At 59.6% G+C, this 26917-nt stretch overlaps 1 protein-coding gene across 5 annotated transcripts in view; it reads left to right on the forward strand.

Annotated features, from left to right (window-relative positions):
• PER2 (period circadian regulator 2) overlaps nucleotides 1-26917 on the forward strand; it is a 44814-nt gene that overhangs the window by 14668 nt on the left and 3229 nt on the right. For 4 of the 5 annotated variants that reach the window (XM_055401768.2, XM_055401770.2, XM_055401769.2 and 1 more), the window contains 18 exons: nucleotides 741-862; nucleotides 1880-2081; nucleotides 5661-5712; nucleotides 6789-6931; nucleotides 7226-7304; nucleotides 12889-12995; nucleotides 13534-13687; nucleotides 13831-13939; nucleotides 14467-14592; nucleotides 15060-15144; nucleotides 15880-16027; nucleotides 16114-16238; nucleotides 16981-17145; nucleotides 18109-18366; nucleotides 21163-21965; nucleotides 23232-23418; nucleotides 24208-24400; nucleotides 25471-25621. In XM_055401768.2, the coding sequence (XP_055257743.2) occupies nucleotides 741-862; nucleotides 1880-2081; nucleotides 5661-5712; nucleotides 6789-6931; nucleotides 7226-7304; nucleotides 12889-12995; nucleotides 13534-13687; nucleotides 13831-13939; nucleotides 14467-14592; nucleotides 15060-15144; nucleotides 15880-16027; nucleotides 16114-16238; nucleotides 16981-17145; nucleotides 18109-18366; nucleotides 21163-21965; nucleotides 23232-23418; nucleotides 24208-24400; nucleotides 25471-25621 (3209 nt within the window). Of the gene's footprint in view, nucleotides 1-142; nucleotides 334-740; nucleotides 863-1879; nucleotides 2082-5660; nucleotides 5713-6788; nucleotides 6932-7225; nucleotides 7305-12888; nucleotides 12996-13533; nucleotides 13688-13830; nucleotides 13940-14466; nucleotides 14593-15059; nucleotides 15145-15879; nucleotides 16028-16113; nucleotides 16239-16980; nucleotides 17146-18108; nucleotides 18367-21162; nucleotides 21966-23231; nucleotides 23419-24207; nucleotides 24401-25470; nucleotides 25622-26917 lie in introns of those variants that run through there. The other variant, XM_055401772.2, reaches the window with a different exon arrangement.

Below are 26917 nucleotides of genomic sequence, written 5' to 3' on the forward strand. Positions count from 1 at the left end.
CATTTCAGGAAATTCCACATCCCATGAGTAACTCCCAGTAGAGCTTACTCTTCCTTCAGCAGCTCTGTGACCTGGCCTTCCACCAAGCCAGTGCCCCTGCCCTGGGTCTCAGGTAACCACAGGTGCCCCTGTCTCCAGGCAGGTAAGGAAAGCATGACCCAGAAGAGGCGCCAGCAGCCCACCCCCGGGAGTGCAGACCCAGGACGCCGCAGCTGGGGTCACGTCTGGACGGGTTAGCTGCGGAAGTCGGTCAGCCTGGGGTCCCTCTGGCAGAGTGGCTTTGTCACCCTGTGTGGTGTCCCAGGATGAGTGGCCAGCATCTTCGGTTCTCTTGTGAGCAGTTTGTTCCCTGGGTCGTTTACACACCAGGCGTGTTTCTAAGAGTCGATTCTGTCTGGATGGGAGCGTCCGCCTACCGAGGGGGTGGGTACAGGGGGCTGTCCCACTGTCCTGCCTGGAGATAGCACTGTGTCATAGCATCACAAAGACAGGCCTGTTGGGGACACGAGCTCAGGTGGACTGTGTGGTCATGTTCCTGAGAAGCTGGTCATGTTCCTGAGAAGTTCCTGAGACTGATTTTAAAAGTTCTGTAATCAAAGGCCTTCTGATTTTTCAGGGGAAAAAAAACCTGGATTTCTGTTTGTTTAGCCTTCACACTTCTCTGTGTTCTGTGCCCATTTTCTCATGAGAAAGGCATGAGTTAGGCACCGAGCTCAGCCCTCCCCTTGGTCTCTCCGCAGCCAACGAGGAGTACTACCAGCTGCTGATGTCCAGTGAGAACCACCCTTGCAGCAGCCAAGTGCCCTCCTACACTGTGCCCGAAATCGAGGGCGTCACCTCCAAGTTCATCGTGAAGAACGTGGTGAGCGCCTGACCCGAGCCAGGTCTTCACCCAGAAAGCTCATCTCCACTGGCCGAGTCTCCCCGGGGGAGCCAGCTGAGCCCTGGGTTCATAGCAGCAGGGCTGGGAGTTTCAGGAAATGGGCTCCTTCCTTAAGAAAACAGTGTAAGTCAGGGATTCAGAAGCAGCGGTCGTGTGCCAGCCCGTGCTGCTCTCTGAGGCCGACCCCTCGCAGCCCAACCGACTCCACCCCACACTCAAGGGTGTGAGAGTCAGCCCCCACTGCTGGGGGCCCCATATGATGGGGGGAAGGGGAGGGACACAAGTAGCCCATAGGTGGGGCTCACCCTGAGGTCTGGGAAGGGGGGTGAGTTGCCCCCAGTTCTCAGTCAAGAGAGCAGACTTAAGGGCAGGTGGAGACCCAGAGGTCCCAGAAGCACAGCAGTGCTGGCCTGGAGAGGGAAGGGGCTCCTGACCCTCCCAGGTCACTCCTCCACTGCCCCTGCTGCAGCTTAACCCCAGGGGAGCCCCTTAACCCCTGGGGAACCCCAACCCCGAGCTCAGAGGGCCAGTTGGCCGGGACACCCTGATTTTGGGCCAGGGCCCCAAGACCTCCAGCCCCTCCAGGCAGCCCCTGAGCCCGGGAGAGGCATGTGCTGCAAAGGTTGACCGTCGGGGGAGCAGGGGTGAGGACCCCGCCACCTCCCAGGTCAGCTGGGCTGGCCACCAGCAGTGCCACGCCCAGAGACAGCGTGGGGGACAGCTGCAGAGGACTCACAGGCGGGGTTCTGCTCAGCAGCAGAACCCCACGTGTGTTTCCAAACAGTATCCCATTGGGACCCCGTCCATGTAACAGAGGAAGTCTGGTCACTGTGGTCTGGGCTGGGGAGAGTGGCCCAGAGGCCTCCCCGACTCTTCATTCATCCTGCTCCCCGCCCACGCCTCGGCCTGATTCTGGAGGGACCCCGATTCCAGGGGGGTGACCTGTCCAGTTCCCTCCTGCCCGGCCTCACCAGGGTCACGTTCTGTGCGTCCCAGGATATGTTTGCGGCTGCTGTGTCCCTGGTGACTGGGAAGATCCTATATATCTCTGACCAAGTGGCCTCTATCTTTCGATGTAAGAGGGATACCTTCTATGATGCCAAGTTTGTGGAGTTCTTGGCGCCCCGTGACGTGAGCGTGTTCCACAGTTCCACCACCCCATACAAGTTGCCACCCTGGAGCGACCGCCACCAAGCAGGTGAGGGCCTTTCTCCCTGGGCAGCACAGGAGAAGGACTCGGCCCAGCAGGATGGGGGCCGGGCAGGGTGACCCCTGATGTGGGGCCACTGCCTACCTCCCCTCCTCTGGACTCCACTGCAGTCCCCCAGTGTGCCCTCCCAAAGGGGCCGGCGTGTCTGTCCCAGGTGAAAGGTTAAAGATTGTTTACTCAGAATAAATTTAGGAAAAAAGTCTTTGTAGATTTCAGAAAGGGAAAATGGCTTCAGAAGATTTTAAGGGATGTCAGATGTTGTGGAAAGGAAGGTGATGGAAGCTGAAGTCTGGAGGCAAGGCTGCAGGGAGTGGGGAAGGACAGAGGCACATCTGGAAGGCTTCCTGCAGGCGGTGTGGTGATGTCAGTGCAGAGGGGAAGCTCAGCACCTCCGCGAGGCTGCTTCGTGAACACAGACCACTCAGAGCCAGCTGGGAGTTCCGGGCTCTGAGACTCCAGTCTGCACCACGGCAGCTGCGTCCCCAGGCCCTGGGGCTCCCAGCCCGCCCTACTCTGCTCCTGGCCACAGGGCTCTCATGGTCCAGTGTCGTGTGTCCTGCAGTATGTGTCCATCTGCGCCCAGATGGTCATTAGCCCCTCTTTGGGCTCTGAGTTCTCGAAGCTGAAATGGACCCGAAGAGGAGAAGCCCAAGGGAGTCAGGAGAGACGAGCAGGAAATGGACGGGACCAGAAGTGCTGCGGACAAGCTGGACTTCTGTCATGATCTCGACCAAGAGCCAGCCCAAAACTGACTCCTGCCCTTGGCTTCTGGATCAGGTCTCCGCTCTCATCAAAATGCTCCTCCGCCCACATCCACCTCTGCCTGGATCTCGGGTCCCTCCATGCCGTGATGCTCCTCTCCCCTGCTTCCAGGCAGCGAGGCCCTCACCATTGCTGTCAGAGCCCCAGTTCAGCAGCTGTTCCTCCCTGAGCCCAGACAGGCTGGGCCAGGGCACACTTTGCTCCAAGGTTGACTCATAACGAGGGGACGCGCACTTCACGTTTCAGGGGTCGAGCCGTCTGCTTGCTCCCGAAGCCCCAGCCCAGGAACTGTGCAGCCAGATCGCTCAAGGCTGCGGCCAGTGTTAGGAGGACCACTCAGCTCTGGGTCATTGCAAGGAGGGAGCTCAGTCTGGTGTGGGCTCACAGCATGAACGGGCTGGCACCGTCCCCCTGGGATGCTTGGGACTGAATCTTTATCTGAATAGAAACTAAGGCCTTTCCGGGCCAGTAACTCTATGTCATTTTCCCTAACCAGGGATTGCCAACTTTCCCTTACGTTTTGTTGTTGGTGGTTTCTTTGTTTTGAGTAGAGGAAGCTTTATGAGAAAGACCAAAATCTAAGATTTCTTTTCTTAAATTGTGTTTATTATGAAAATACTCTTCTTTCATCTCTAATGAGGTCACCGGGTTGAACTCATGTTTTTGCTAGACATTTAAATTTTAAAGTAAGGATTGATGTAAGCTGTGAAATGCCCTGAGTTGCTTCTATTACAAAAGAATAGAATGGGAAAGACTAGAGACCTCTTCAAGAAAATGAGAGATACCAAGGGAACATTTCATGCAAAGATGGGCTCAATAAAGGACAGAAACGGTATGGACCTAACAGAACCAAAGAATATTAAGAAGAGGCAGCAGGAATACACAGAAGAACTGTACAAAAAAGGTCTTAATGATGCGGATAACCACGATGGTGGGATCACTCACCTAGAGCCAGACATCCTGGAGTGTGAAGTCAAGTGGACCTTAGGAAGCATCACTATGAACAAAGTTAGTGGAGGTGATGGAATTACAAGTGAGCTGTTTCAAATCCTGAAAGATGAAGCTGTTAAAGTGCTGCACTCAATATGCCAGCAAGTTTAGAAAACTCAGCAGTGGCCACAGGACTTCAAAAGGTCAGTTTTCATTCCAATCCCAAAGAAGGGCAATGCCAAAGAGTGTTCAGAGTACTACAGAGTTGCACTCATTTCACATGCTAGCAAAGTAATGTTCAAAATCCTTCAAGCGAGGCTTCAGAAGTATGTTAACCAATAACTTCTAGATGTTCAAGCTGGGTTTACAAAAGGCAAAGGAACCAGAGATCAAATTGCCAGCCTTTGTTGGATCACAGAAGAAGCAAGAGAGTTCCAGAACTCTCTGGAACATCTGCTTTATTGACTGCACTAAAGCCTTTGACTATGTGGATCACAACGAACTGTGGAAAATTCTTTAAGAGATCGGAATTCCAGATCACCTGACTGCCTCGTGAGAAACATGTATGCAGGTCAAGAAGTGACAGAACCAGACATGGAACAACAGACTGCTTCCAAATTGGGAAAGGAGTACATCAAGGCTATATATTGTCAACCTGCTTACTTAGCTTATATGCAGAGTACATCATGTGAAATGCCAGGCTGGATGAAGCTCAAGCTGGAATCAAGATTGTTGGAAGAAATATCAATAACCTCAGATATGCAGATGACACCACCCTTATGGGAGAAAGTGAAGAGGAACTAAAGAGCCTCTTGATGAAGGCGAAAGAGGAGAGTGAAAAGCCTGGCTTAAAGCTCAACATTCAGAAAACTAAGATCATGGCATCCGGTCCCATCCCTTCATGGCAAATAGATTGGGAAACAATGGAAACAGTGACAGACTTATTTTCCTGAGCTCCAATATCACTGCAGATGGTGACACCAGCCATGAAATTAAAAGACACTTGCTCCTTGGAAGAAAAGCTGTGACAAACCTAGACAGTGTAATAAAAAGCAGAATCATCACTTCACCAACAAAGGTCCATATAGTCAAAGCTATGGTTTTCCAGTAATCATGCACAGATGTGAGAGTTGGACCATAAAGAAAGTTGAGCGCCGAGGAACTGATGTTTTCGTAATGCTGGAGAAGACTCTCGAGAATCCCTTGGACTGCATGGAGATCAAACCAGTCAATCCTAAAGGAAATCAGTCCTGAATATTCATTGGAAGGACTGATGCTGAAGCTGAAGCCCCAATACTTTGGCCACCTGATGTGAAGAACTGACTCATTGGAAAAGACCCTGATGCTGGGAAAGATTGAAGGCGGGAGGAGAAGGGAACGATAGAGGATGAGATGGTTGGGTGGCATCACCGACTCAATGGACATGAGTTTGAGCAAGCTCTGGGAGATAGTGAAGGACTGGGAAACCTGGCGCGCTGCAGTCCATGGGGTTGCAAAGAGTCAGACAGGACTTAGCAACTGAAGAACAGCAATCCCCCCAAAAATGCTTGGGTTGAGATTCTTGGGTGTTTATGTGCAAACACTCTGCCCACGCGTGAGTGCGCCTCCCAGAGTTCAGTCTGTCATTAGTTGATGTGTTTGTGGCAGTGCTGTTTGCACAGCTTGGTTCCGGGAGTGGTCGCTCGTGAACTAGACCTCACCTCGGTCAGGACTGGAGTCAGAGGTCTGTACCCTGAGGTCTCCGCTCGGGGGCAGGTAAACCTGCTTTGCACCCTGACTCTCGATTCTTCTGCTCCAGCCTCGTCTGTGGGAAATAAAAGCACCTTCCAGGGTCCGCCGTGTGACAGGCGGAGTGACGGGGACTTTCTTTTTCAGACTCTTTTACTCAGGAATGCATGGAGGAGAAGTCTTTCTTCTGCCGTGTCAGGTGAGCCCAGTTCCTGAAGGTGGGGAAGGTGCAGGAGTGCCCTCGCCCTGCCGCCTGCCCAGGCCCCATTATGTGGGGCGGAGGCTCACCCGGGGCACCTCTGCCGCATGGCACGCGTGTTCCTGAAATGTCCGCCTGAAGACACGTTTCTGTAGGCCAAGCCGTTCTGTTTGTTTCATTTTTTGGTCATGCTGCTCAGCTTGTGCAACCTTAGTTCCCCGCCCAGGGATCGAACCGGGGCTCTGGCAATGCAAGCACTAAGTTCTCATCACTGGCCTGCCAGGGAAGTCCCAAGCCATATTTTAAATGTGCCCGGGGAGTTAGGAGAGACGGGTCAACAGTGGGGTGACTGACCCGCGCCCCATAAAGAACGTCAGCCTGGGCAGCGCAGACTTACAGTCCATCATGTGGGAAATTGTCCAGCTGCCCGCCCCTCAGAAAGGCATGAACCCCAGGTTCTGTGAGGACTTCGGAAGCTTGCGTAGCCTTTGGTCTGAGTGTGTTTTCTCAGGGAGAGCCCACAGCTTTTCCCACGGGTCTGTGAGGACCCCAGAAGCTCGTGTAGCCTTTGGTCTGAGTGTGTTTTCTCAGGGAGAGCCCACAGGTCTGTGGCTCCGAACCAAGGGACCCGTTGAACATCGGGCTGCAGTGTCAGGAGTGACCCCAGCCAGAGTTGGGTACCCTCAGGAGTTGGGGCTAGGACCCGCACACTGGAGCAGCAGCCTTTTCCCCAATTAAAATGCAAACTGCCCCAGAGAAGGGCCCCTGAAGCGCTCCCATTGCTCAGGCCAGTGGCTGTCTGATGGTCCCCTCACTGTTCCCAGACATCTGAGCGTAAGGACAGAGGAGCAGGGTGGTGGGTCGCAGAGACTCTTGCAGGCTGGAGGCACAGATCAGAGACCAAGGGAGTGTGCCTGCCTCTGCCTGGTGAGGGGCCAGCTTGGCTCCGTGGACATCTGTGGAATAAGTAAAGGATGATGAGACAGAGCAGCCGCCGCTGGGTGAGAGGCAGCCAGCAACGAAGGACGAGTCCTTCTGCCCTAATCCCCGGCCTCCGCTCCCACCCTCCTCTGCAGTGTCGGCAAAAACCGCAAGAGTGAGACCCACTACCTCCCATTCCGCATGACACCCTACCTGGCCCGGGTACGGGAGCGGCAGGGCGCCGAGAGCCAGCTATGCTGCGTGCTGCTGGCGGAGAGAGTGCACTCAGGCTACGAAGGTACCGTGGGGCCAGCCTGCTCCCCGGCTTCCGCCCAGGCCAGACACGTGTCCGTAAGGCAGGCTCCCGGCCCAGGCAGAGTCTCATCTCCCTCCAGACTTGGCCGGCACCCACCTGTGTCACTGTAGCCCATCCACAGCTCCTCCCCTGTCGGCCGGAGGCTCTGGGCCCCGCATCTCTCACTGGGTCCAGGCGTCACTGGAGTGTGGGTGCCCTCCCCTTACCCGGCCACAAATTATGTTCTAATATAACTACATTCGAATCAGAAGTCTGTGCAAAATTCTTTTCTTTCAGCCCCTAGAATTCCTCCTGAAAAGAGAATTTTTACCACCACACATTCGCCAAGTTGTCTGTTCCAGGACGTGGACCAAAGGTAAGCCGGCAGCACCGGCCCCCCAGCCTGGCCAGCTCTCTCCTCCCCCAGCTCTGGTCTTGGAGTCGGTGCTGTGCCCTTCATGGTAGCAGGTTCCCCACCCCAGATAGTTTCCCTCTCATCACTGTCCTGGGAGGTGCTTAATAACTAAATAAAGCTCATCAATTTTCATGGTTTTGATGTTGAAACTATTTAGCTAAAGCTAGGAAATGGCAACCCACTCCAGTGTTCTTGCCTGGAGAATCCCAGGGACGGGGGAGCCTGGTGGGCTGCCGTCTATGGGGTTGCACAGAGTCGGACACGACTGAAGTGACTTAGCAGCAGCAGGTTGCATGTTTTGTGTAATTATCAATGAAAACACTCAGCTGTATGTAGACAACGAGATAATTGTGTAATCACACTAAAACCTCCTAAGGTACGGACGCTACACGGTGAGACACACTGGGGAGCTGGTCGTTATTCTAGTTGAGCCTGTCTTCATACCCTTGTTTAGACCTGGTTCAGAAGTCGGGTGCACACGTCAAGACTGGTGCAGCCAGTGCCAGGCCTGAAGCTGCAGGCCCCTGGCAGGGCCCCAGCAGAGGTGCGTCTCCAGCCTGCCTGCCACGGGCTGCTGTGGGGCGCGGCCACCGCCGTACCTCTACCCAAAGCCTCCCGCGCTCCCCGCCTGGGTGCTGCGCCTAGGGTGCTGGGGTCGGGAGCACTGACCGTCCTGAGGGCTCTGGGTCCACGGGCGTGGCTCAGGCTCCCTGTGTGACTTCCTCAGCTCCTAGGCTTGGGCATGAAGACACAGGGAATGTTGCTGCTGCTGCCAGCAGCCCTCTGGGAGAAGTCTCCTGGGAAGACCCACAGGGAGCTCACTGGGCTTTCTGCAGGGTGTCTGTGCAGGGTCAGGCCCCCCCACCACCTGCACCAGGCCCAGGGACACCAGGTGCCCCCGCCCCTGGCTGCAGGCGGCCTGGTCTCTGGCAGCCAGGCCCATCAGCCTCCCCAGCCCAAGGCTGCTCAGGTGTGCATGACCAGCCACCTGCAGCTTCGAGGTGCAGGTTCCAGGCCCCACCTGGCCCTGGGGGACAGGATCCTGGAGGCTGGGGCCTGGGAACTGCATTTGTGAAGCTACCCCAGGATAGTTTTTATTCCTCCAAAAGCCTAAGCACTCCTGTCTGCAGCTGCCCCAGGTGTCCACTCATTTGTGTGCAGGAGGCCTGGTGAGCTGCTCACTGTGGGCCAAGAGACTGCAGAACCTGGCTCAACAAGCGCAGCGGACAGTCTAGCCCACGGAGCCCAGGCCAGCCGGGGCTCCTTTCCCCTCCTCCTCCGCTTTCTCCTCCTCCCGCTCTGGCCAGGCCTTGACCAGGACGTGCTGTACATCCTGTCCAAAGGAAAACACCAGGCCCAGAACGTGCACCAGGCAAGGAGGAGGAAATCAAAGAACTCCCACAAGGAAGTTCTCCCCACACAGAACAGGGAGGCTTTGCTCTGAGGAAAGCACGAGCTGCTCCACGTGAGCAGAAGCCAGCTTGAGAAACAGCTGCCAGGATGAACGGAGAGCAGCCTGCTGAGAAGGGAGACTGAGATGACGCTCGGGACAGGAGCTGAGCCGCCAGAGGGGACGGGACTCAGAGGGGACGGGACTCCACAGGGGACGGGACGCACAGAGGACGGGACTCAGAGGGGACGGGACTCACGAGGGGACGGGACTCCACAGGGGACGGGACTCAGAGGGGACGGGACTCAGAGGGGACGGGACTCCACAGGGGACGGGACTCAGAGGGGACAGGAGCTGAGCCGCCAGAGGGGACGGGACTCAGAGGGGACGGGACTCAGAGGGGACGGGACGCACAGAGGACGGGACTCAGGGGACAGGAGCTGAGCCGCCAGAGGGGACGGGACTCAGAGGGGACGGGACTCAGAGGACGGGACTCAGAGGGGACGGGACTCAGAGGGGACGGGACTCAGAGGGGACGGGACGCACAGGGGACGGGACTCAGAGGGGACGGGACTCAGAGGGGACGGGACTCAGAGGGGACGGGACGCACAGGGGACGGGACTCAGAGGGGACAGGAGCTGAGCCGCCAGAGGGGACGGGACTCAGAGGGGACGGGACTCAGAGGACGGGACTCAGAGGGGACGGGACTCAGAGGGGACGGGACGCACAGGGGACGGGACGCACAGGGGACGGGACGCACAGGGGACGGGACTCAGAGGGGACAGGAGCTGAGCCGCCAGAGGGGACGGGACTCAGAGGGGACGGGACTCAGAGGGGACGGGACGCACAGGGGACGGGACGCACAGGGGACGGGACTCAGAGGGTTCTGGACTCAGAGGGGACGGGACTCAGAGGGGACGGGACTCAGAGGGGACGGGACGCACAGGGGACGTGACTCAGAGGGGACGGGACTCAGAGGGGACGGGACTCCACAGGGGACGGGACTCACGAGGGGACGGGACTCCACAGGGGACGGGACTCAGAGGGGACGGGACTCACAGAGGACGGGACTCAGAGGGGACGGGACTCAGAGGGGACGGGACTCAGAAGGGACGGGACTCAGAGGGGACGGGACTCACAGAGGACGGGACGCACAGAGGGTTCTGGACTCAGAGGGGACGGGACTCAGAGGGGACGGGACTCACGAGGGGACGGGACTCCACAGGGGACGGGACTCAGAGGGGACGGGACTCACAGGGGACGGGACTCAGAGGGGACGGGACTCACAGAGGACGGGACGCACAGAGGACGGGACTCAGAGGGGACGGGACTCCACAGGGGACGGGACTCAGAGGGGACGTGACTCAGAGGGGACGTGACTCAGAGGGGACGGGACGCACAGAGGGGACGGGACTCAGAGGACGGGACTCAGAGGGGACGGGACTCCACAGGGGACGGGACTCAGAGGGGACGGGACTCAGAGGGGACGGGACTCCACAGGGGACGGGACTCAGAGAGGATGGGATGCACAGAGGACGGGACTCAGAGGGGACGGGACTCAGAGGGGACGGGACTCAGAGGGGACGGGACTCCACAGGGGACGGGACTCCACAGGGGACGGGACTCAGAGGGGACGGGACTCAGAGGGGACGGGACTCAGAGGGGACGGGACTCACAGAGGACGGGACTCACGAGGGGACGGGACTCCACAGGGGACGGGACTCAGAGGGGACGGGACTCAGAGGACGGGACTCAGAGGGGACGGGACTCCACAGGGGACGGGACTCCACAGGGGACGGGACTCAGAGGGGATGGGATGCACAGAGGACGGGACTCAGAGGGGACGGGACTCAGAGGGGACGGGACTCAGAGGGGACGGGACTCCACAGGGGACGGGACTCCACAGGGGACGGGACTCAGAGGGGACGGGACTCAGAGGGGACGGGACTCAGAGGGGACGGGACTCACAGAGGACGGGACGCACAGAGGACGGGACTCAGAGGGGACGGGACTCAGAGGGGACGGGACTCAGAGGGGACGGGACTCACAGAGGACGGGACGCACAGAGGGTTCTGGACTCAGAGGGGATGGGACTCAGAGGGGACGGGACTCACGAGGGGACGGGACTCCACAGGGGACGGGACTCAGAGGGGACGGGACTCACAGAGGACGGGACTCAGAGGGGACGGGACGCACAGAGGACGGGACTCAGAGGGGACGGGACTCACGAGGGGACAGGACTCCACAGGGGACGGGACTCAGAGGGGACGGGACTCCACAGGGGACGGGACTCACGAGGGGACGGGACTCAGAGGGGACGGGACTCACGAGGGGACGGGACTCCACAGGGGACGGGACTCAGAGGGGACGGGACTCAGAGGGTTCTGGACTCAGAGGGGACGGGACTCAGAGGGGACGGGACGCACAGAGGACGGGACTCAGAGGGGACGAGACTCAGAGGGGACGGGACGCACAAGGGACGGGACTCAGAGGGGACGGGACGCACAGAGGACGGGACTCAGAGGGGACGGGACTCAGAGGGGACGGGACTCAGAGGGGACGGGACTCCACAGGGGACGGGACGCACAGAGGACGGGACTCAGAGGGGACGGGACTCACGAGGGGACGGGACTCCACAGGGGACGGGACTCAGAGGGGACGGGACTCAGAGGGTTCTGGACTCAGAGGGGACGGGACTCAGAGGGGACGGGACGCACAGAGGACGGGACTCAGAGGGGACGGGACGCACAGGGGACGGGACTCAGAGGGGACGGGACTCAGAGGGGACGGGACGCACAAGGGACGGGACTCAGAGGGGACGGGACGCACAGAGGACGGGACTCAGAGGGGACGGGACTCACAGAGGGGACGGGACTCACAGAGGGGACGGGACTCACAGAGGGGACGGGACTCAGAGGGGACGGGACTCAGAGGGGACGGGACTCAGAGGGGACGGGACTCCAGAGGGGACGGGACTCAGAGGGGACGGGACTCAGAGGGGACGGGACTCCACAGGGGACGGGACTCACGAGGGGACGGGACTCCACAGGGGACGGGACTCAGAGGGGACGGGACTCACAGGGGACGGGACTCAGAGGGGACGGGACTCACAGGGGACGGGACTCAGAGGGGACGGGACTCAGAGGGGACGGGACTCAGAGGCGACGGGACTCAGAGGGGACGGGACTCCACAGGGGACGGGACGCACAGGGGACGGGACTCAGAGGGGACGGGACTCACGAGGGGACGGGACTCCACAGGGGACGGGACTCAGAGGGGACGGGACTCAGAGGGTTCTGGACTCAGAGGGGACGGGACTCAGAGGGGACGGGACACACAGAGGACGGGACTCAGAGGGGACGAGACTCAGAGGGGACGGGACGCACAAGGGACGGGACTCAGAGGGGACGGGACGCACAGAGGACGGGACTCAGAGGGGACGGGACTCAGAGGGGACGGGACTCACAGAGGGGACGGGACTCACAGAGGGGATGGGACTCAGAGGGGACGGGACTCAGAGGGGACGGGACTCAGAGGGGACGGGACTCAAGAGGGGACGGGACTCACAGAGGCAAATGGGGGGACTTCGGAAGTTCAGTGTAAAACTGCCCAGAAAGCAAAACAGCTGCACCCAAGGAAGACCTAATGGGCACAGGGTGGGGTCCCAGCTGGTGACGGCGGCTCCTGGGGACCAGACACAGTGGCCACAGGTAGGGCAGGCGGAGGACGCCTGGAGCTGGAGAGATGCCCACGGGCAGGGCTGCCCTGGTCCGGGCAAACTTGCTTTAGAAAGTCCGTGTCAAGCCACGTCTGGCCAAACTTAGGGCACACTAAAAGGAGAAGATCTTAGGAGAAGAAAACAAAAATGTCGTGATGGTCTATTCTTTCCAGAAATCGGGTCTCAGTGCTGAGCCTGTGGCGGGCTGGGCCCTGTAGGGCCTGGCTTCTGCAGACCCTCAGCGATGCTGCATCCTTGGTTTGCTAATTAATGAAAAGCCTGACTGTTGCCTCGTCAGCACGGTAGCCAGATTTGGTCTTTAGGGAGTTGGGAGCCAGCCTCGTTTCTGGAGATGATGGGCCGGCCGCCGCTCCCGGAGGCCGTGTTCTGGCCGGCGTCCTGAGCGCAGCTGTGACCCTGTGTTGCTTGCCTTACAGGGCCATCCCTCTCCTGGGCCACCTGCCCCAGGACCTGATCGAGACCCCCGTGCTCGTGCAGCTGCACCCCAGCGACAGGCCCCTGATGCTCGCCATACACAAGAAGAGTAGGTCCCCTCCTCGAAGTGCTTCCAGGGGGCGCGGGCAAACTTAGTGCAGTCTGGGGGTGTCTTCCCGAGGTCAGCGCCCACCAGGACCGGTCCCGGCGGCTGTGGGTGAGGGCTGTCCCACCGCCTGCCTGAGTCCTGGTGGTTGAGAGCAGCCCACCGCCTGAGTCCTCGGTGTCCCGTTTTGACTGTTGGCTGCGCCAGCAGGCAGGAAGAGAGGAGACAGAGTCAGCTGGGGGGGGTGGGGGAGTAGGGTGGTCGGCCCGAGCCAGGGGAGTGGACAGCCCACAGACAGAGGTGACAGGGAGTGTCCCGCTGGGAGAAGACCAGTGAGGCCCGCAGGGACGTGTGTCCTAAAGTCCGCGCGGACACTGCGCAGCCTAAAGCGGAACAGAAGAGTCAAAGCGGCGGCTTTGAGGAGGTATTGGCGTCCCCTGCGTTTTCGGACGGTTCCAGAACTGAGTGCGTCTCCACGTGTCTTGTGCCGCAAGCCCCAGCGGCGCCTGCCCACATCCCGGACTCTGCTCTCCCTACCTAGTTGTGCAGTCCGGAGGCCAGCCTTTCGAAGGCTCCCCGCTCCGGTTCCGTGCCCGCAGTGGGGAGTACGTCACGCTGGACACCAGCTGGTGCAGCTTCATCAACCCCTGGAGCAGGAGGATCTCCTTCATCATTGGGAGACACAGAGTGAGGCTGTGAGTGCCGCTGGGGGCTGGGGGGCCAGACCCAGGTCGCCTCGGGGCGGGGCCTCGTTCAGGTGGACGGCGAGCGGGAGGAGGGGGTCTGCAGGGAGCAGGGGGCCGGGCCCGACTCACGGAGACAAATGGCAACCGCGCAGGGGGCCTCTGAACGAGGACGTGTTCTCTGCTCCGCCGGGCCTGGAGGAGAAGGCCCTGCAGCCCGGCGTGCAGGAGCTCACGGAGCAGATCCACCGGCTGCTGCTGCAGGTGGGTGTGCTGCCCCCCACCCCCCCAGACAGCCCGGAGCTGCCCCCAGGCCGGGGTCCCCACCGCCTTCCCAGGCCCATCTCCTGGTTCCAGCGCCACCCGCAGTCCTGGGCAAGCGGCCGGAGGGTGTGGTCTCATGGGTGGAGGCAGGTGGGGGCGTTCCTCCAACTCGGGGGACAGGAGAAGCCCCCTCCCATCCTTAGGGACACAGCCCTCAGGAAGAATTCCTGTGAGCACGTGGTCCCGGGGGAGCGACTCCCTGCTGCCCGGTTCCCAGGGGCTGGGGGTACTGTCAGGCACCTTGTTTTGTCTCTCAACCCCGTGGCCATGGATTCCCTGGGGACTGGAATCCAGTCCCAGCCCCATGGCTGGAATCGGGGAGCCCACCGCCGCCGGACCCTGGGTCCAAGCCCGGCCCCACCTGGTGCCCACCACAGGCACCCCCCCAGCAGGTCATGGCCTCTCTGAGATTCAGTGGGGGGGCCACGCCCCACCTGTCCAGACCCCTCCTGCTGCTGTCTCCGCAGCCCGTGCCCCACAGCGGCTCCAGCGGCTACGGGAGCCTGGGCAGCAATGGGTCCCACGAGCATCTCATGAGCCAGACCTCCTCCAGCGACAGCACCGGCCAGGAGGACCCCCGCCGGAGGAGAGCCGTACGTGCCCCGCAGTCCCCCTCTGCCCATCACCTGTGACACGGGTGACCATGCTCTCTGAGACCAGTCCTCACTAGGGCCAAGCCTGACCGACCTCAGCTGCTTCTGACTGCTCTACACTCGGCTCACCTGGGACTCACTCTCTAGCCTTGAAAGGGTGGGAGCAGCTGCAAGCTGTGGCTACAGGTTTGGCTGAGAACTATTTAAAGCAGGCAAATCAGACAAAAGTGAAGATCAAACTGAAGGGTTAAGGTTCGAAAGAAGAAAGTGTAGTCTGACATTCACTTTATTTCTTATTATTCTTCAGAATCGTAAAATCTGCTTTGTTTGGGTCTCAGATCTCATATAGAACTTGCTTCTCTGTTGCTGGGGTTAGTTGGGCTTTTCTCTTTCTCAGACTGTAGGGTACAGGTTGCAGGGTCTCCTGGGGTGAATAATGTGTTCATTTGTTTTTGTTTTTCTTAAAGGAAATTTGTAAAAACGGTAACAAGGCCAAAAGCAAAAGTCATTACCCTGATGAATCTGGAGAACAAAAGAGCAAGCCTGCTTCAGGTACCAAATGATCCAGCATTTCCTTAGCGAGGCTTCAGCGTGGCAAGACGGGGAGGCGGGTGTGACTCACACTCTGGATGCAGGGAATTTGCCCTTCGAGTTGGGCCGTTCGCTTCCGTGCTGACACAGGGCTCGGCCTGGGGTCCACACCACAGTCCCTGTCCAGGGGGCCTTGCCCCTGGAGGCCCATGAGGTGTGGTCAGGTGTGTGCCTCTGCCCCACGACCCCCTGGTCCCGCCCTGCAGAGTGGCCCTGAGTCACACGAGCAGACGCTTGCCCGGGGGCTGCCAGCTGTCCCGCAGGCAGTCCAGCCCCAGCTGTCTGAGGTGGGGGTGCCGGCTCTGCTCCTGGATGCCCCCACCCCCCGCACCCCAGGCCTGATCCCACTCACCATGTGGCAAGTCATGTTGGAAGAGACCAGCCCTTCCAAGGCCGGGAATATTGATGGACCATAAAGCTCCTGTGATCTTCAGGGGTTCACGTAGGAACTGGCCTTTCCCACTCCTGAGTCCCTGAACCTGGGGACAGCCCGGACCAAGTGGGGACGAGAGAACTCCCTCCACTGGCCAGGCGGGGTGGCCTGACTCCCAGGCTGGCCCCGGGGCCTCCACGTCTGTGAGGCACACGCTGGGCCCCGGCCTTATCTTTCAGTAGAATTGAGATGCTCTGTAACCTTGCAGTGGGCACTGGGGTAGACAAGTATTAACAGAAAGAACGATGTTGTCATTGCTCCAGAAATGCAGAGCGGTTCCCCGACTCCGATGAAAGCTGCTGCGGCCACGGAGAAGGACAGCTGCGAGGCCAGCCCTCCCGAGGAGCCGGCCTGCAGGGACCCGCCAGCCGGCTCCTACCAGCAGATCAGCTGCCTGGACAGCGTCATCAGGTGAGGCCCTTCCGGCCTCCCTGCCTGCCAGCGGCACCCGCACTAGGGCTCTCGGTTACATGAAGACCTTTCCGACCTACCCACAGGTACCTGGAGAGCTGCAGCGAGGCGGCCACCCTGAAGAGGAAGTGTGAGTTCCCTGCGAGCCTCCCTACGCCCCAGGCCAGCGACAAGCGCCAGGCCCTTGCGGGCCCCGGGCCACACGCCACAGGTACCGCGTCTGCTTGAGCTGTGACCGCCTGGCCACTTATCCCCCATCTTGGGATCAGGCCTTATCTGAGAGCCCAGGGCCCCTTCTCCCTCCCGCTATGGGTTCTGAACGGTGTCAGGGACACGTGTGGGGGTGTCAGCTATTGACTTAAATAACTGAAATGGCTCAGGATCTCCTTCCCAGCTGGAGGTAGAGGCAGTTCCGGACTTAGAGGACAGGAGCCCCCGGGGCTGCTGGAAGCCAGGGTGTCGCGGGCCGGCCTGTTTCTGTGGCGTCTCAGAGGAGGACTGGCCTCTGAGTGTCAGCGGCCCCAGGAGTCAGAGGAGACTGGATGTGCGGTTATTGCCGGTGGGCCTCACCAGGACCACAGCAGGGTCTCCACGGTTGATGGAAGCCTCAGCGGCTGGTGGAGCTTGCCCCAGCCCACGGGGGGGAGCCCAGCTACTCTCCTGCCCTCAGCAGAAGGGCCCTGGCTGCAGGGCAGAGCTCCCCACAGGCCCCGGCAGAGGCCCCGAGCCCAGGCGCCTGCCTCCTCCCAGAGGACGCGGGGTATCAGGGTGCCATCGTCCCCATTCAGAGTCTCAGGCGCCTGCCCCCGAGGACATGGTGTGCCCTGGCAGGGCGAGTGCAGACTTGGGCCCCCGGGTCCCGGAGTGCCTCCCCAGCCAGCCCCCGTGCTTCTCGTCCCAGCAGCTCGCCTTTATCACGGTTTTGTGCCTGCTCCCCTTTCTCTCCTGTAAAGAGGCAGCATCGCCCTCCCCAGTGAAGAGCCTCATGGACATGCGCGCACGCCTGACGCCGCTGACGCTGCCCGGCAAGGCAGAGAGCGTGGCGTCTCTCAGCAGCCAGTGCAGCTACAGCAGCACCATCGTCCACGTGGGCGACAAGAAGCTGCCGCCGGAGCTCGGTACGCGCGCCGCGTCCTGGGCGACGGCAAGAGCGGTCTGACTCTGACAGTAGAGATTGGGGGTTTTGCTGCCCGTCCCCAGACCCTCTCTAAGTGTATCTGAGTGCAGAGCACCCACGCAGCCCAGTAAGTGGGTGTCCAGGAAGTCCAGACACGTGCCGTGCAGGGAGGGAGTGGCGACACTTGCCCCCGCCCCCACCACACTCCAGCTCCCTCTGTGACAGGCGTCAGCTCAGGTGTCAACATGGAGGGGCTTCCTGGGACCGAGCAGGGATGCCAGGACTCCCCCTTGCTTGGTGCTGAGAGAACCCCAGGGACGAGGCCCCCTGACTTCCCGACTGCCGTGGGTGGGGTGGCGAGCCTGGCCCTCCCCTGTTGGAGGACAGGAGCCAAGACAGGACAGCCAATGGCGACACGCTGAGCTGTCCGCCAGACACCTAGAAGAGAACCAGCCTGAACTTGTTCTCTGCTTGAAAGAAGGGCGTGCTGAGGGGGAGAGTCCACGTCAGAGGGTCAGTGGCCAGCCCCCCTCAGGATGGCCCGTAGGCCCACGGCCCCATCCTGCCTGCCCGCATGGTTCTGCTGACCACACTGTCGGCCCGTGGTCCTAAGCCAGGACAGGGCCAGGCACCTCCTGTGCTCCAAAAGCCCAAGACAGCCTGGAGTGCCTTCAGCGTCAGAGGCTGAAACCCCAGGTGCCCCCAGGTTAGAGGACGGATCGGTTTAGAGGACGGATTCCGGAGCCCCCACATGACGCGGCTTCGTGTCCCCGCTTGTTGCCTCTGGTTGGTAGCTTCCTCAGAAAGCTGAGCAAGCGCGTCTCGAACATCAGCCCCACGCTGTCGGTGTCATGCGGGAGTCTTCCGTGGGAGACTCTGCCCTCTGTGGGAGCGGTGCGCGTTTTCTCAGCCGTTTTCGGGCAGAAGGGCCCTGTGGATGAAAGCTCCACGTCTGTTATTCCAGAGCCCCTAGGAGATGCTGCTGCGAGCGGTCCCGAGTCTCTGGAGTGCCTGGCGGGCCCCGCGCTGCCCTGCGGCCTCAGCCAGGACCAGGAGGCCTTCCAGAAGCTGGGCCTCACCAAGGAGGTGCTGGCCGCCCACACCCAGAAGGAGGAGCAGAGCTTCCTGCTGCGGTTCCGGGAAATCAGGAAACTGCATGTTTTCCAGTCTCGCTGCCATCATTATCTGCAGGAAAGATCTAAGGGGCACTTGAGCGACAGAAGTAAGTGATGACATCTGAACTAAAAGTGGGTTTTCTCGTGTTTTTTTTAACTTTGTTCCTAACGCCTCTGCATCCCGTGCTGCTTTGAGATGGTGAGTGCCCCCTGTTTAGGACACGTGCATTTGTAAGATGCTGTTGGAGCTTGAGCAGTGACACTCTTGGGGATGTCACCTGCGTTCCCAAGGGAACCGTGGTATAAACAGTGGTGACAGGCTCAGCCCGCCCCTTGTGGAACACAGGGCCGGGCAATTGCCCTTCTGCCTTGCCAGGCATCCTCTGCCTGGGTGACCCCGCCCTCCTTCCCTCCCTCAGAGAACCAGGTGGGCGATTCACCACTCAGGGAAGGAGCATTTGACATCAGGCTCCTGAGGAAGCAGGGGTCCCAGATGATGCTGCAGGAAGAAAGGGCGCCCTTTCTCCCCAGAATGCACACCCTCCTGACGGGTTGGCCTCACCACTGGGGTGCAGACTCCAGGGCTAGACAGAGCCCAGGGCGTGTGAAGAGCCAACATGGGGCTGCAGTGGAGCAGGCTGGCTTCCTCACCCCTCATCTGGTCCGGGAGCTGGGCTCCCAGCCCCCAACCGCCTTCCTGGGCCCTGTGGTCAGGGCCAAGCTGATGGGAGACGCCAGCTCTCCCCTGGGCTCCAGGCCCCGACACAAGGATCAGAGCTACGAGCCCAAGGGGCCCACACTGCGAGGGCCCAGCTCCCCCGGCCTCTGGGCAGATGTGCCGAGACAGCTGTCCCAGGAGGGAGAGGCTGACCCTGCCCTAGTAGATTACGCCGTCCCCGCTCTCCTCTCCTCCTTCCTACCTGGACCCAGGGTTCCTGAAGGCACGCAGGGAACCTCTGTGGAAATCAGGAACTGGGGCCCCCAACCCCCCCAGTGCCCTCCAACCCCACTGGCCCAGCAGTTGCCCAGTGCCCATGCCGCACAGCTGTCCCCAGCAGCCCTGCGCAGACCCTGTGGTGGTGCCCCCGGAGCCCAGCACTGCAGCTCCTGGCCACAGTGCAAGACAGACTCTTGTAGGAAGAACACTAGGCAGACAGGGCAATGGCAGAACCTCCCCACTTGGCCGTTCGCATCAGGCCGGCCCGTCTGCTCTGGCATGTGGCACAGCTGGCAGGGGATGTCCCCACACGCCCGCTGCCAGAGCCCCCGAATTACCCTCTGTGATGCGAGAAGAAAACCTGAGGTTCCCGGGGCCCCTCCCACCCACCAGGCTTGGTGTGACACCCCCCCCAGCCCACAGCACCCCTAGTCCTGCCCAGTGCCCAGGGGAGGTGGGGGGACATGCCCCGTGTCCCCCACACCACAGGTTGAGTCCCTGCAGCCTCCTGAGGATGGCCCCTCTCACCAGGTCTTGTGTCAGAGGAAGACCTGTGTGCCTTTAGCCCTTTGACTTCACGGGCGTGGACCCAGGCTCCTTTGGCAGTTGAACCAGGAAGCATCTCTTCTTAAAAGTGATCTCTTAAAAACATCTCTTTTTAAAAGCTTGTAAAGTTGAGATATGAGGTTAGATGAGATCAGTGGTTCTGTCTTTCAGTTCGGTTCAGTCACTCAGTCGTGTCCTTCTCTTTGCGACCCCATGGACTGCAGCACGCCAGGCCTCCCTGTCCATCACCAACTCGCGGAGTTTACCCAAACTCGTCTCCATTGAGTCAGTGACGCCATCCAACCATCTCATTCTCCGTCGTCCCCTTCTCCTCCTGCCCTCAATCTTTCCAGCATCAAGGTCTTTTCAAATGAGTCAGCTCTTCACATCAGGTGGCCAAAGGATTGGAGTTTCAGCTTCAACATCCATCCCTCCAATGAACACTCAGGACTGATCTCCTTTAAGATGGACTGGTTGGATCTCCTTGCAGTCCAAGGGACTCTCAAGAGTCTTCTCCAGCACCACAGTTCAAAAGCATCAATTCTTCGGCACTCAGCTTTCTTTATAGTCCAACTCTCACATCCATACATGACCACTGGAGAAACCAAAGCTTTGACTAGATGGACATTTGTTGGCAAAGTAATGTCTCTGCTTTTTAATATCCTATCTAGGTTGGTCATAACTTTCCTTCCAAGGAGTAAGCATCTGATCATTTCATGGTTGCAATCAGCATCTGCAGTGATATTGAAGCCCAAAAAAATAAAGTCCGACACTGTTTCCATTGTTTCCCCATCTATTTGTTATGAAGTGATGGGACCAGATGCCATGATCTTAGTTTTCTGAAAGTTGAGCTTTAAGCCAACTTTTTCACTCTCACTTGCATCAAGAGGCTCTTTAGTTCCTCTTCACTTTCTGCCATAGTGTGGTGTCATCTGCATATCTGAGGTTATTGATATTTCTCTTGGCAGTCTTGATTCCCACTTGTGATTCATCCAGCCCAACATTTCGCATGATGTACTCTGCATATAAGTTAAATAAGCAGGGTGACAATATACAGCCTTGAGGTACTGCTTCCCAATTTGGAACCAGTCCATTGTTCCATGTCCGGTTCTGACTGTTGCTTCCTAACCTGCATACAGGTTTCTCAGGAGGCAGGTCAGGTGATCTGGTATTCCCAAGTCTTTAAGAATTTTCCACAGTTATGATTCACACAGTCAAAAGCTTTAGTATAGTCAATGAAGCGGATGTTTTTCTGGAATTGCCTTGCCTTCTCTATGATCCAGCGAATGTTGGCAATTTGGTTTCTGATTCCTCCACCTTTTTTCTAAACCCAGCATTTATGTTTGGAAATTCTTGGCTCACGTACTGCTAAAGCCTAGCTTGAAGAATTTTAACTCTCATTGTGTCCCTATTATTTTAGCTGCTCCTGGACTAAGAAATACCTCTGGAATAGACTCCTCTTGGAAAAAAACAGGGAAGAACCGAAAACTGAAGTCCAAACGTGTCAAGCCTCGCGACTCCTCGGGCAGCAGCGGGTCTGGGGGGCCGGTGCCCCAGCGCGCCCCACTGGTTGGCCTGAACACCACAGCCTGGTCCCTGTCGGACACATCACAGTCCAGCTACCCGGCGATGCCCTTCCCTGGCCCAGTGCCAGCCTACTCCCTGCCCTTGTTTCCAGCCCCGGGAATAGTGACCGCACCAGGGACCGTGGCCACAGGGTCAGGGGCTGCCCACACTGACCTCGCGGTGCCTGTGGATGCCCAGCAGGCACTCGGGGTCTGTCCCCCACTGTTCGCCAGCCCCTTGGCCCCAGTCATGGCGCTGGTCTTGCCTGGCTCCTCCTTCTCCCCAGTGCCCCCAGCCTTCTTCCCCGGCCAGCAGAACTTTGCATCTGAGATGCCTCCTGCCTCGCAGCCCGAGTTCTTCCCCGATCGGACCTCAGCCCCCAAACAGCTGTGCCCGTGTGCCCCGGCAGAGCGAGGGCCGCCTGTGTCGCACGTGGCCACCCCAGGCACCCCTCCCCTGGCCACTGGGCCCCCAGACAGGACCTCCCCGCCGCTCTTCCAGTCCCGCGGAAGCTCACCACTGCAGCTCAACCTGATGCAGCTAGAGGAGGCCCCTGAGGGCACTGTGGCGGCCACAGGGGCTGCAGGGACCATGGGTGCAGGCACCGACTGCAAGCCTGGCTCGTCCTGGGACTGGCAGCCCAAGTCACCTCTGACCGTAAGCACCTCTTGATGCCCTTTGTCTAAAGAAGGCGGCGAACTCGGGTACCAGGGCGGGCCATGCACGCCCTCATGCCTGATGCGGGTGGTCCCCACACCACGTTCTGCCAAACCACTTCAGTTTGGACGCAGATCCGTGTGCCAGACATGAGCATATTCCCAGGGCCCCGTCACAGTAGACCTGTGACGCTCACCATCCTGGGACCTGAAGAGAGAGAGATTGCTGGCAGATGTGGTGTCCAGACGGCCACAGGGACTTCATAACACATCATCAGGGGCCGCAGGTGTTAGGTGGATACTTTGAGGATGGAGCCATCAGGTTAAACGCCAGAGCAGAGGCTCCTCGGAGTGGGGCTGGCAGCAGAGGGCCTGTGGTGAAGGACCGGAGCCAGAGGGAGCTGGAAAGCAGTGCTCTCAATCCCTGTCCTCCCAGGTCTTGAGGACACAGGCGCGTATGCTTACTTGGTTCATGAAACAGCAGTGTGATTTCCAGCTAATGCATCTGTGTTCTGAGAGCCGAGGCAGGGCTGTCCGTGAGCCATCCCCCCACACCCGGCCTGTGTCCAAGGCAGGACCAGCTGGGTTTCCACTCTCCCACCGGTGTCCAAAGCAGGGCCACATGGGCCCCCCCAATGCCTGTGTCCAAGGCGGGACCACCTGGGTTCCCACCCCCGACCTGTGTCCAAGGCAGGGCAGTCCATGAGCCCTCCAAAGGGGGGCTGCATGGGCCCCCCCAACACGTGTGTCCAAGGTGGGGCCACCTGGGCCTTCCCGCCACCTGTGCTCTGGGAGAGGAGGTAGGGACAGGGACCCCCAGCACCTCTGCTGCCCGCCTGGCCTGCAGTCTGGTTCCAAGGACTGGCAGGTTGGGCTCTCCCAGGCCAGGCCCCCTAGTGCCCAAGGCTGTCCCTGCTCTAGGGGTGCAGCCGCCAGGAGGCAGAGCCCTGCCGCTGTGAGGGGCACCTTTGGGTGCTGTTGAGGCACAGTCCTGCTTCCATGTCCACTTGGTGGAGAAATAAGCATAAGGTTTGGATCCCCGCTGGGGCTCCAGGAGTCACTGTCTCTCGAGGGACTCTCCCAAAATGGAATCTAATCAAACGTCATCCTTTCCACCTCTGAGAAGTGGGCTGGGTCCCGGGAACCCCAGGGTCTGTGCCCATGGCCCTTGGAGGAGGGGCCAGCGGTCTAAGGAGCATCCGCCCCCCTCCCCCAGCCCTACTTTGCTTGGAGACCTGACTGGGTGTCCCCTCTCTGTCCCCCCAAGTGCGAGGAGCCGGCGGACGCCCCAAACAGTGACGCCCTGTCCTCGCCCAGCGGCCTGCTCCACCTGCTGCTACACGGGGACCTCTGCTCGGCCACGGGCTCTGCGCTCTCCGGGAGCCGGGCCTCCGCCACCTCCTGCTCCCTGGCCTCTGGCTCCCTGGGCTGCGATGAGTCCAGAAGCGGGCCAGGTATGTGGGGGGTGCCAGGAGCCCTGAGTGGGGTGGGGGCCGCAGTTGACGTGTGTTTGGAAGACCCCCACGTGACACACCTGGGTATCCTTGGCTCTCTGCATCCAAGGGCGCCAGTCACCCCTGAGCCTCAGGCTGCCGCGTGCAGGGCCCAGCGTCAGGGTCCTGACCGCGCGGCTTCTGGCTGCGCCCGAGTGGCCCCTCGGAGCCTCACACAGGCCGCGGGGCTCCTCCTCCTGCCCCGTGGCCACGTCCGGTTCCCTCTGTCACCTGTCACCCCCATGTCAGTGGGCACAGCAGGCCCCGCACCCCCGTCCCTGGCTGGACCATCCCTGGGGCTCCCCGCGTGTGCCGGGAGGGCAGGCACTGCTGCACCATCCTGAGCGGCTCCCCTGGGCACTGGCATGTGGCCTCGGGCGGTACCAGCCAGGGTGGTGCAGTGTGGCCTGGAGCTGCCCTGCCGGAGCAGCACACACACATATCCCCAGGCTGGAAGCGCTCCGCTTCCCTCACTTGGGTGGAGCCCCCTTCCCCCGGGAGGCCAGGGAGGGGAGAGTGTGGCTTCTTAGATGCGGCCCCGCCTGGACTCCCCTGGCCTCACCAGCAGAGAGTAACCTCTGTGGTTCCTGCTGATACCTGGTCTTTAAATGATGTTTAAATTATCATCCAGACAATTGGACCGTTGGAGAAAGAGAAGGGACAATCCGCTGACATATGCGGTAGCTGCCCTCCCCTTACAGGGCCAACTTAAGTTCGAGGTCGTGACATGTGGCACTCTGTGTTTTAAAGACAGCAGCAACACGAGTCACACCAGCAGGTATTTCGGAAGCATCGACTCTTCGGAGAATGCCCACGGAGCAGCAGTGCAGGCGCAGGTGGACGGCACTGAGCACCTCCTCAGATGTGTCCTCCAGGACCCCGTCTGGCTGCTGACGGCTGACACAGACGACAGCACCAGGATGGCCTACCAGACGCCTGCACGGTAGCCGCTCGCCCCTCCTGGGACGGCGTGGGGCTGGGGTCGGGACCCCCGAACTGGGAGGCCAGAGGGCTTCCCCCAGGCCTCACCTCAGATGGAGCGGAGGGCCCCGCCGGAAGGGCATCCTGTAGGGGGTTGGCCGGCCGCACGGAGCCCTGCGGAGGCCCTGCTGCAGGCCTCCAGGCCCACTTCTCCAGGGACCCTCCAGGCTGTCACTTGCTGTGTATGAAGCATTCGTGCCAATGTCATCTCTTTTGCTCTGCTGCGAGTAACCCCGTGTGGTCAGTGGTGTATGTCTGTCTGTCTGTCTCAGAGATGCAGAAACCAAGAGTCGAGGTGGGTGACCATCCCAGGCTACCAGCTGCTATTTAGGGAGCCTGGTCTGTGCCTCAGCTCTGACCACTCCAAGGAACCTGGAACCCATTAGGGTCCCTGACCTTGTGCAGTGCCCCCTTGGTGGGGGTGATTAACCCCGAGGCTCAGAACAGCCAGGGCTCTGGGCCAGGCCAGCCTGGGGCTCTGTCTCCAGAGCCGCTGCAAGGCAGGCCAGGGTGGCAGGTGGCAGGGAGGGCTTGTCTACTCTCCACCTCACTGGTGATCACCACCTCTCTGGTGAGAAGCTCCCAGGCGCTGAAACAAGTGTCTGCAGGTACCCAGCTCCTGTGGCTGATCTAAACTAAAATTAAAACCAGAACTTGGTGTATCGTTTTCATAGAAAAACTACAGATTATTTACTAGAGAGATTGTTACCTCATATAGGGTAATTTATTTTAAGTGGAAAGGAAAGTTAAACAAAATCATCTAAAATTGCATGAGTAGGACTTCCCTGGGGTCCAATGGTAATGACCCCACACTTCCTCTGCAGGGGCCACAGGTTCCATCCCTGTTCAGGGAAGATCCTCTATGCTGAGGAGTGTGGCCAAAAAAAAAAATTACATTAGGATAAATTAACCAATTGAAATAAAATTATGTGAATAATACTGGAAGTGTTGGTAGAAAATGAGCATGTCCTTTTAAAAAAGATAACCCTTGAGGCATTCTGAAGCTTCTGTGTTTCTTGATATTTCATGAAGAAACTTAGAGACGGTCCTGCAGGAGGACAGGGAGAAGCTGAAGGCGCTGCAGAGGTTCCAGCCCAGGTTCACGGACGGGCAGAAGCGGGAACTGCAGGACGTCCACCCGTGGATGCGGTTGGGCTGCGTACCCACAGCCATCGACGTGGAGGTAAGCTCTGGGACACAGCGCTTCCTGCGTGGCGTTCAGAGGCTCTGTGATGAGAATTCCCAGCACTGTCTCTGCATCTGTTCTGTATATTTAAAACTTCAAAGATTAAATAAGAGCGTTAAAAAAAAAACACTACGCTGTTAGATGTCCTTCAAAGAACTTCCAGTGGCTTTTCAACGCTGTTTCCAAAAAGGTCTCCAAAATGTCTAATCTCAGTCACATGCTGAAATTTGAAAACCTTTTCAGTTGTCTTCACAATTAAACCCAGACCACCTCTATCCTAAACCCTCGACACCCTTGTAGGCCGTAGGCAGCAGGGGCAGCTGGCCCTCCTCCCGCTCTGGACAGCCGCCCGCACGTGCTCTGTCCCTCCCTGAGAGCGTCTCTGTGCCCCAGCTTCCCCCCTGCTCACTTCCCCAGTGTGGACACAGCCAGGCTGCGGGGCACCCCGGCCTTCTCTGTGCACACCACCCCGGCACAGTCAGCTCCCGCCTCCATGTGGGAAGCGGCATCTACACACCGAGCCCCGCCAGCGTCCACCTCTGGGGAACTTCCCAGGTTTCCCCAGAGACAACCTGCCCAGCCACTCTCTTCCCCCGACTCCAGGGCAACTCCGCGCCACCCCACTAGCTCAGACCACAGGCCCATACTCCCCTCCTCTCGTCCCCTCATCCAGCCCACCAGCAGGTCACGCTGGCCTGACCTCCAGGGGGACGGAAAGCAGCTGCTTCCCATCGCCTCCAGCGTCACCACCCTGGTCCACGCCGCTGCTTCAGCGGGACTGTCGGCTGCCTTCTGCTCCCCGCAGGAGACCACGTCGCCCCCCAGCCCTGCGCCCCGCCGGGGGTCTCCATCCCGTGGTCACAGGCAGAGGAAAGTGCCGTGAAGCCGTTAAACTGTGTCGCCCCCTCCCCACAACCCCCGTCCCCCCGCGTTCCCTCCTCTCTGGCTGTTCCCTGAAGACCGTCACGGGCTCCCACCCCAGGGCCTCTGTGCCTGCCCTGGCCTCTGTTTGGGTGCCCTCTCCTCACACAGACACACGGCTCGCTCTGGCTTCCTTGTCTTTTCCACATGCGGTCGTGTCATTGATCTACCGTCACTGTGTGTGTGTATGTCGCTCAGTCGTGTCTGACTCTTCTGTGAGCCCATGGGCTATAGGTCTCCAGGCCCCTCTGTCCATGGGATTCTCCAGGCAAGAATACTGGAGTGGGTTGCCAGGCCCTCCTCCAGGGGATCTTCCCGACCCCAGAATTGGACCTGGGTCTCCTGCATTGCAGGCAGTTTCTTTACCATCTG

The sequence above is a fragment of the Moschus berezovskii genome, chromosome 4 (assembly GCF_049115385.1).
Source record: "Moschus berezovskii isolate FMDL1 chromosome 4, NW_MosBer_1.0, whole genome shotgun sequence".
NCBI classification, from domain to species: Eukaryota; Metazoa; Chordata; class Mammalia; order Artiodactyla; family Moschidae; genus Moschus; species Moschus berezovskii.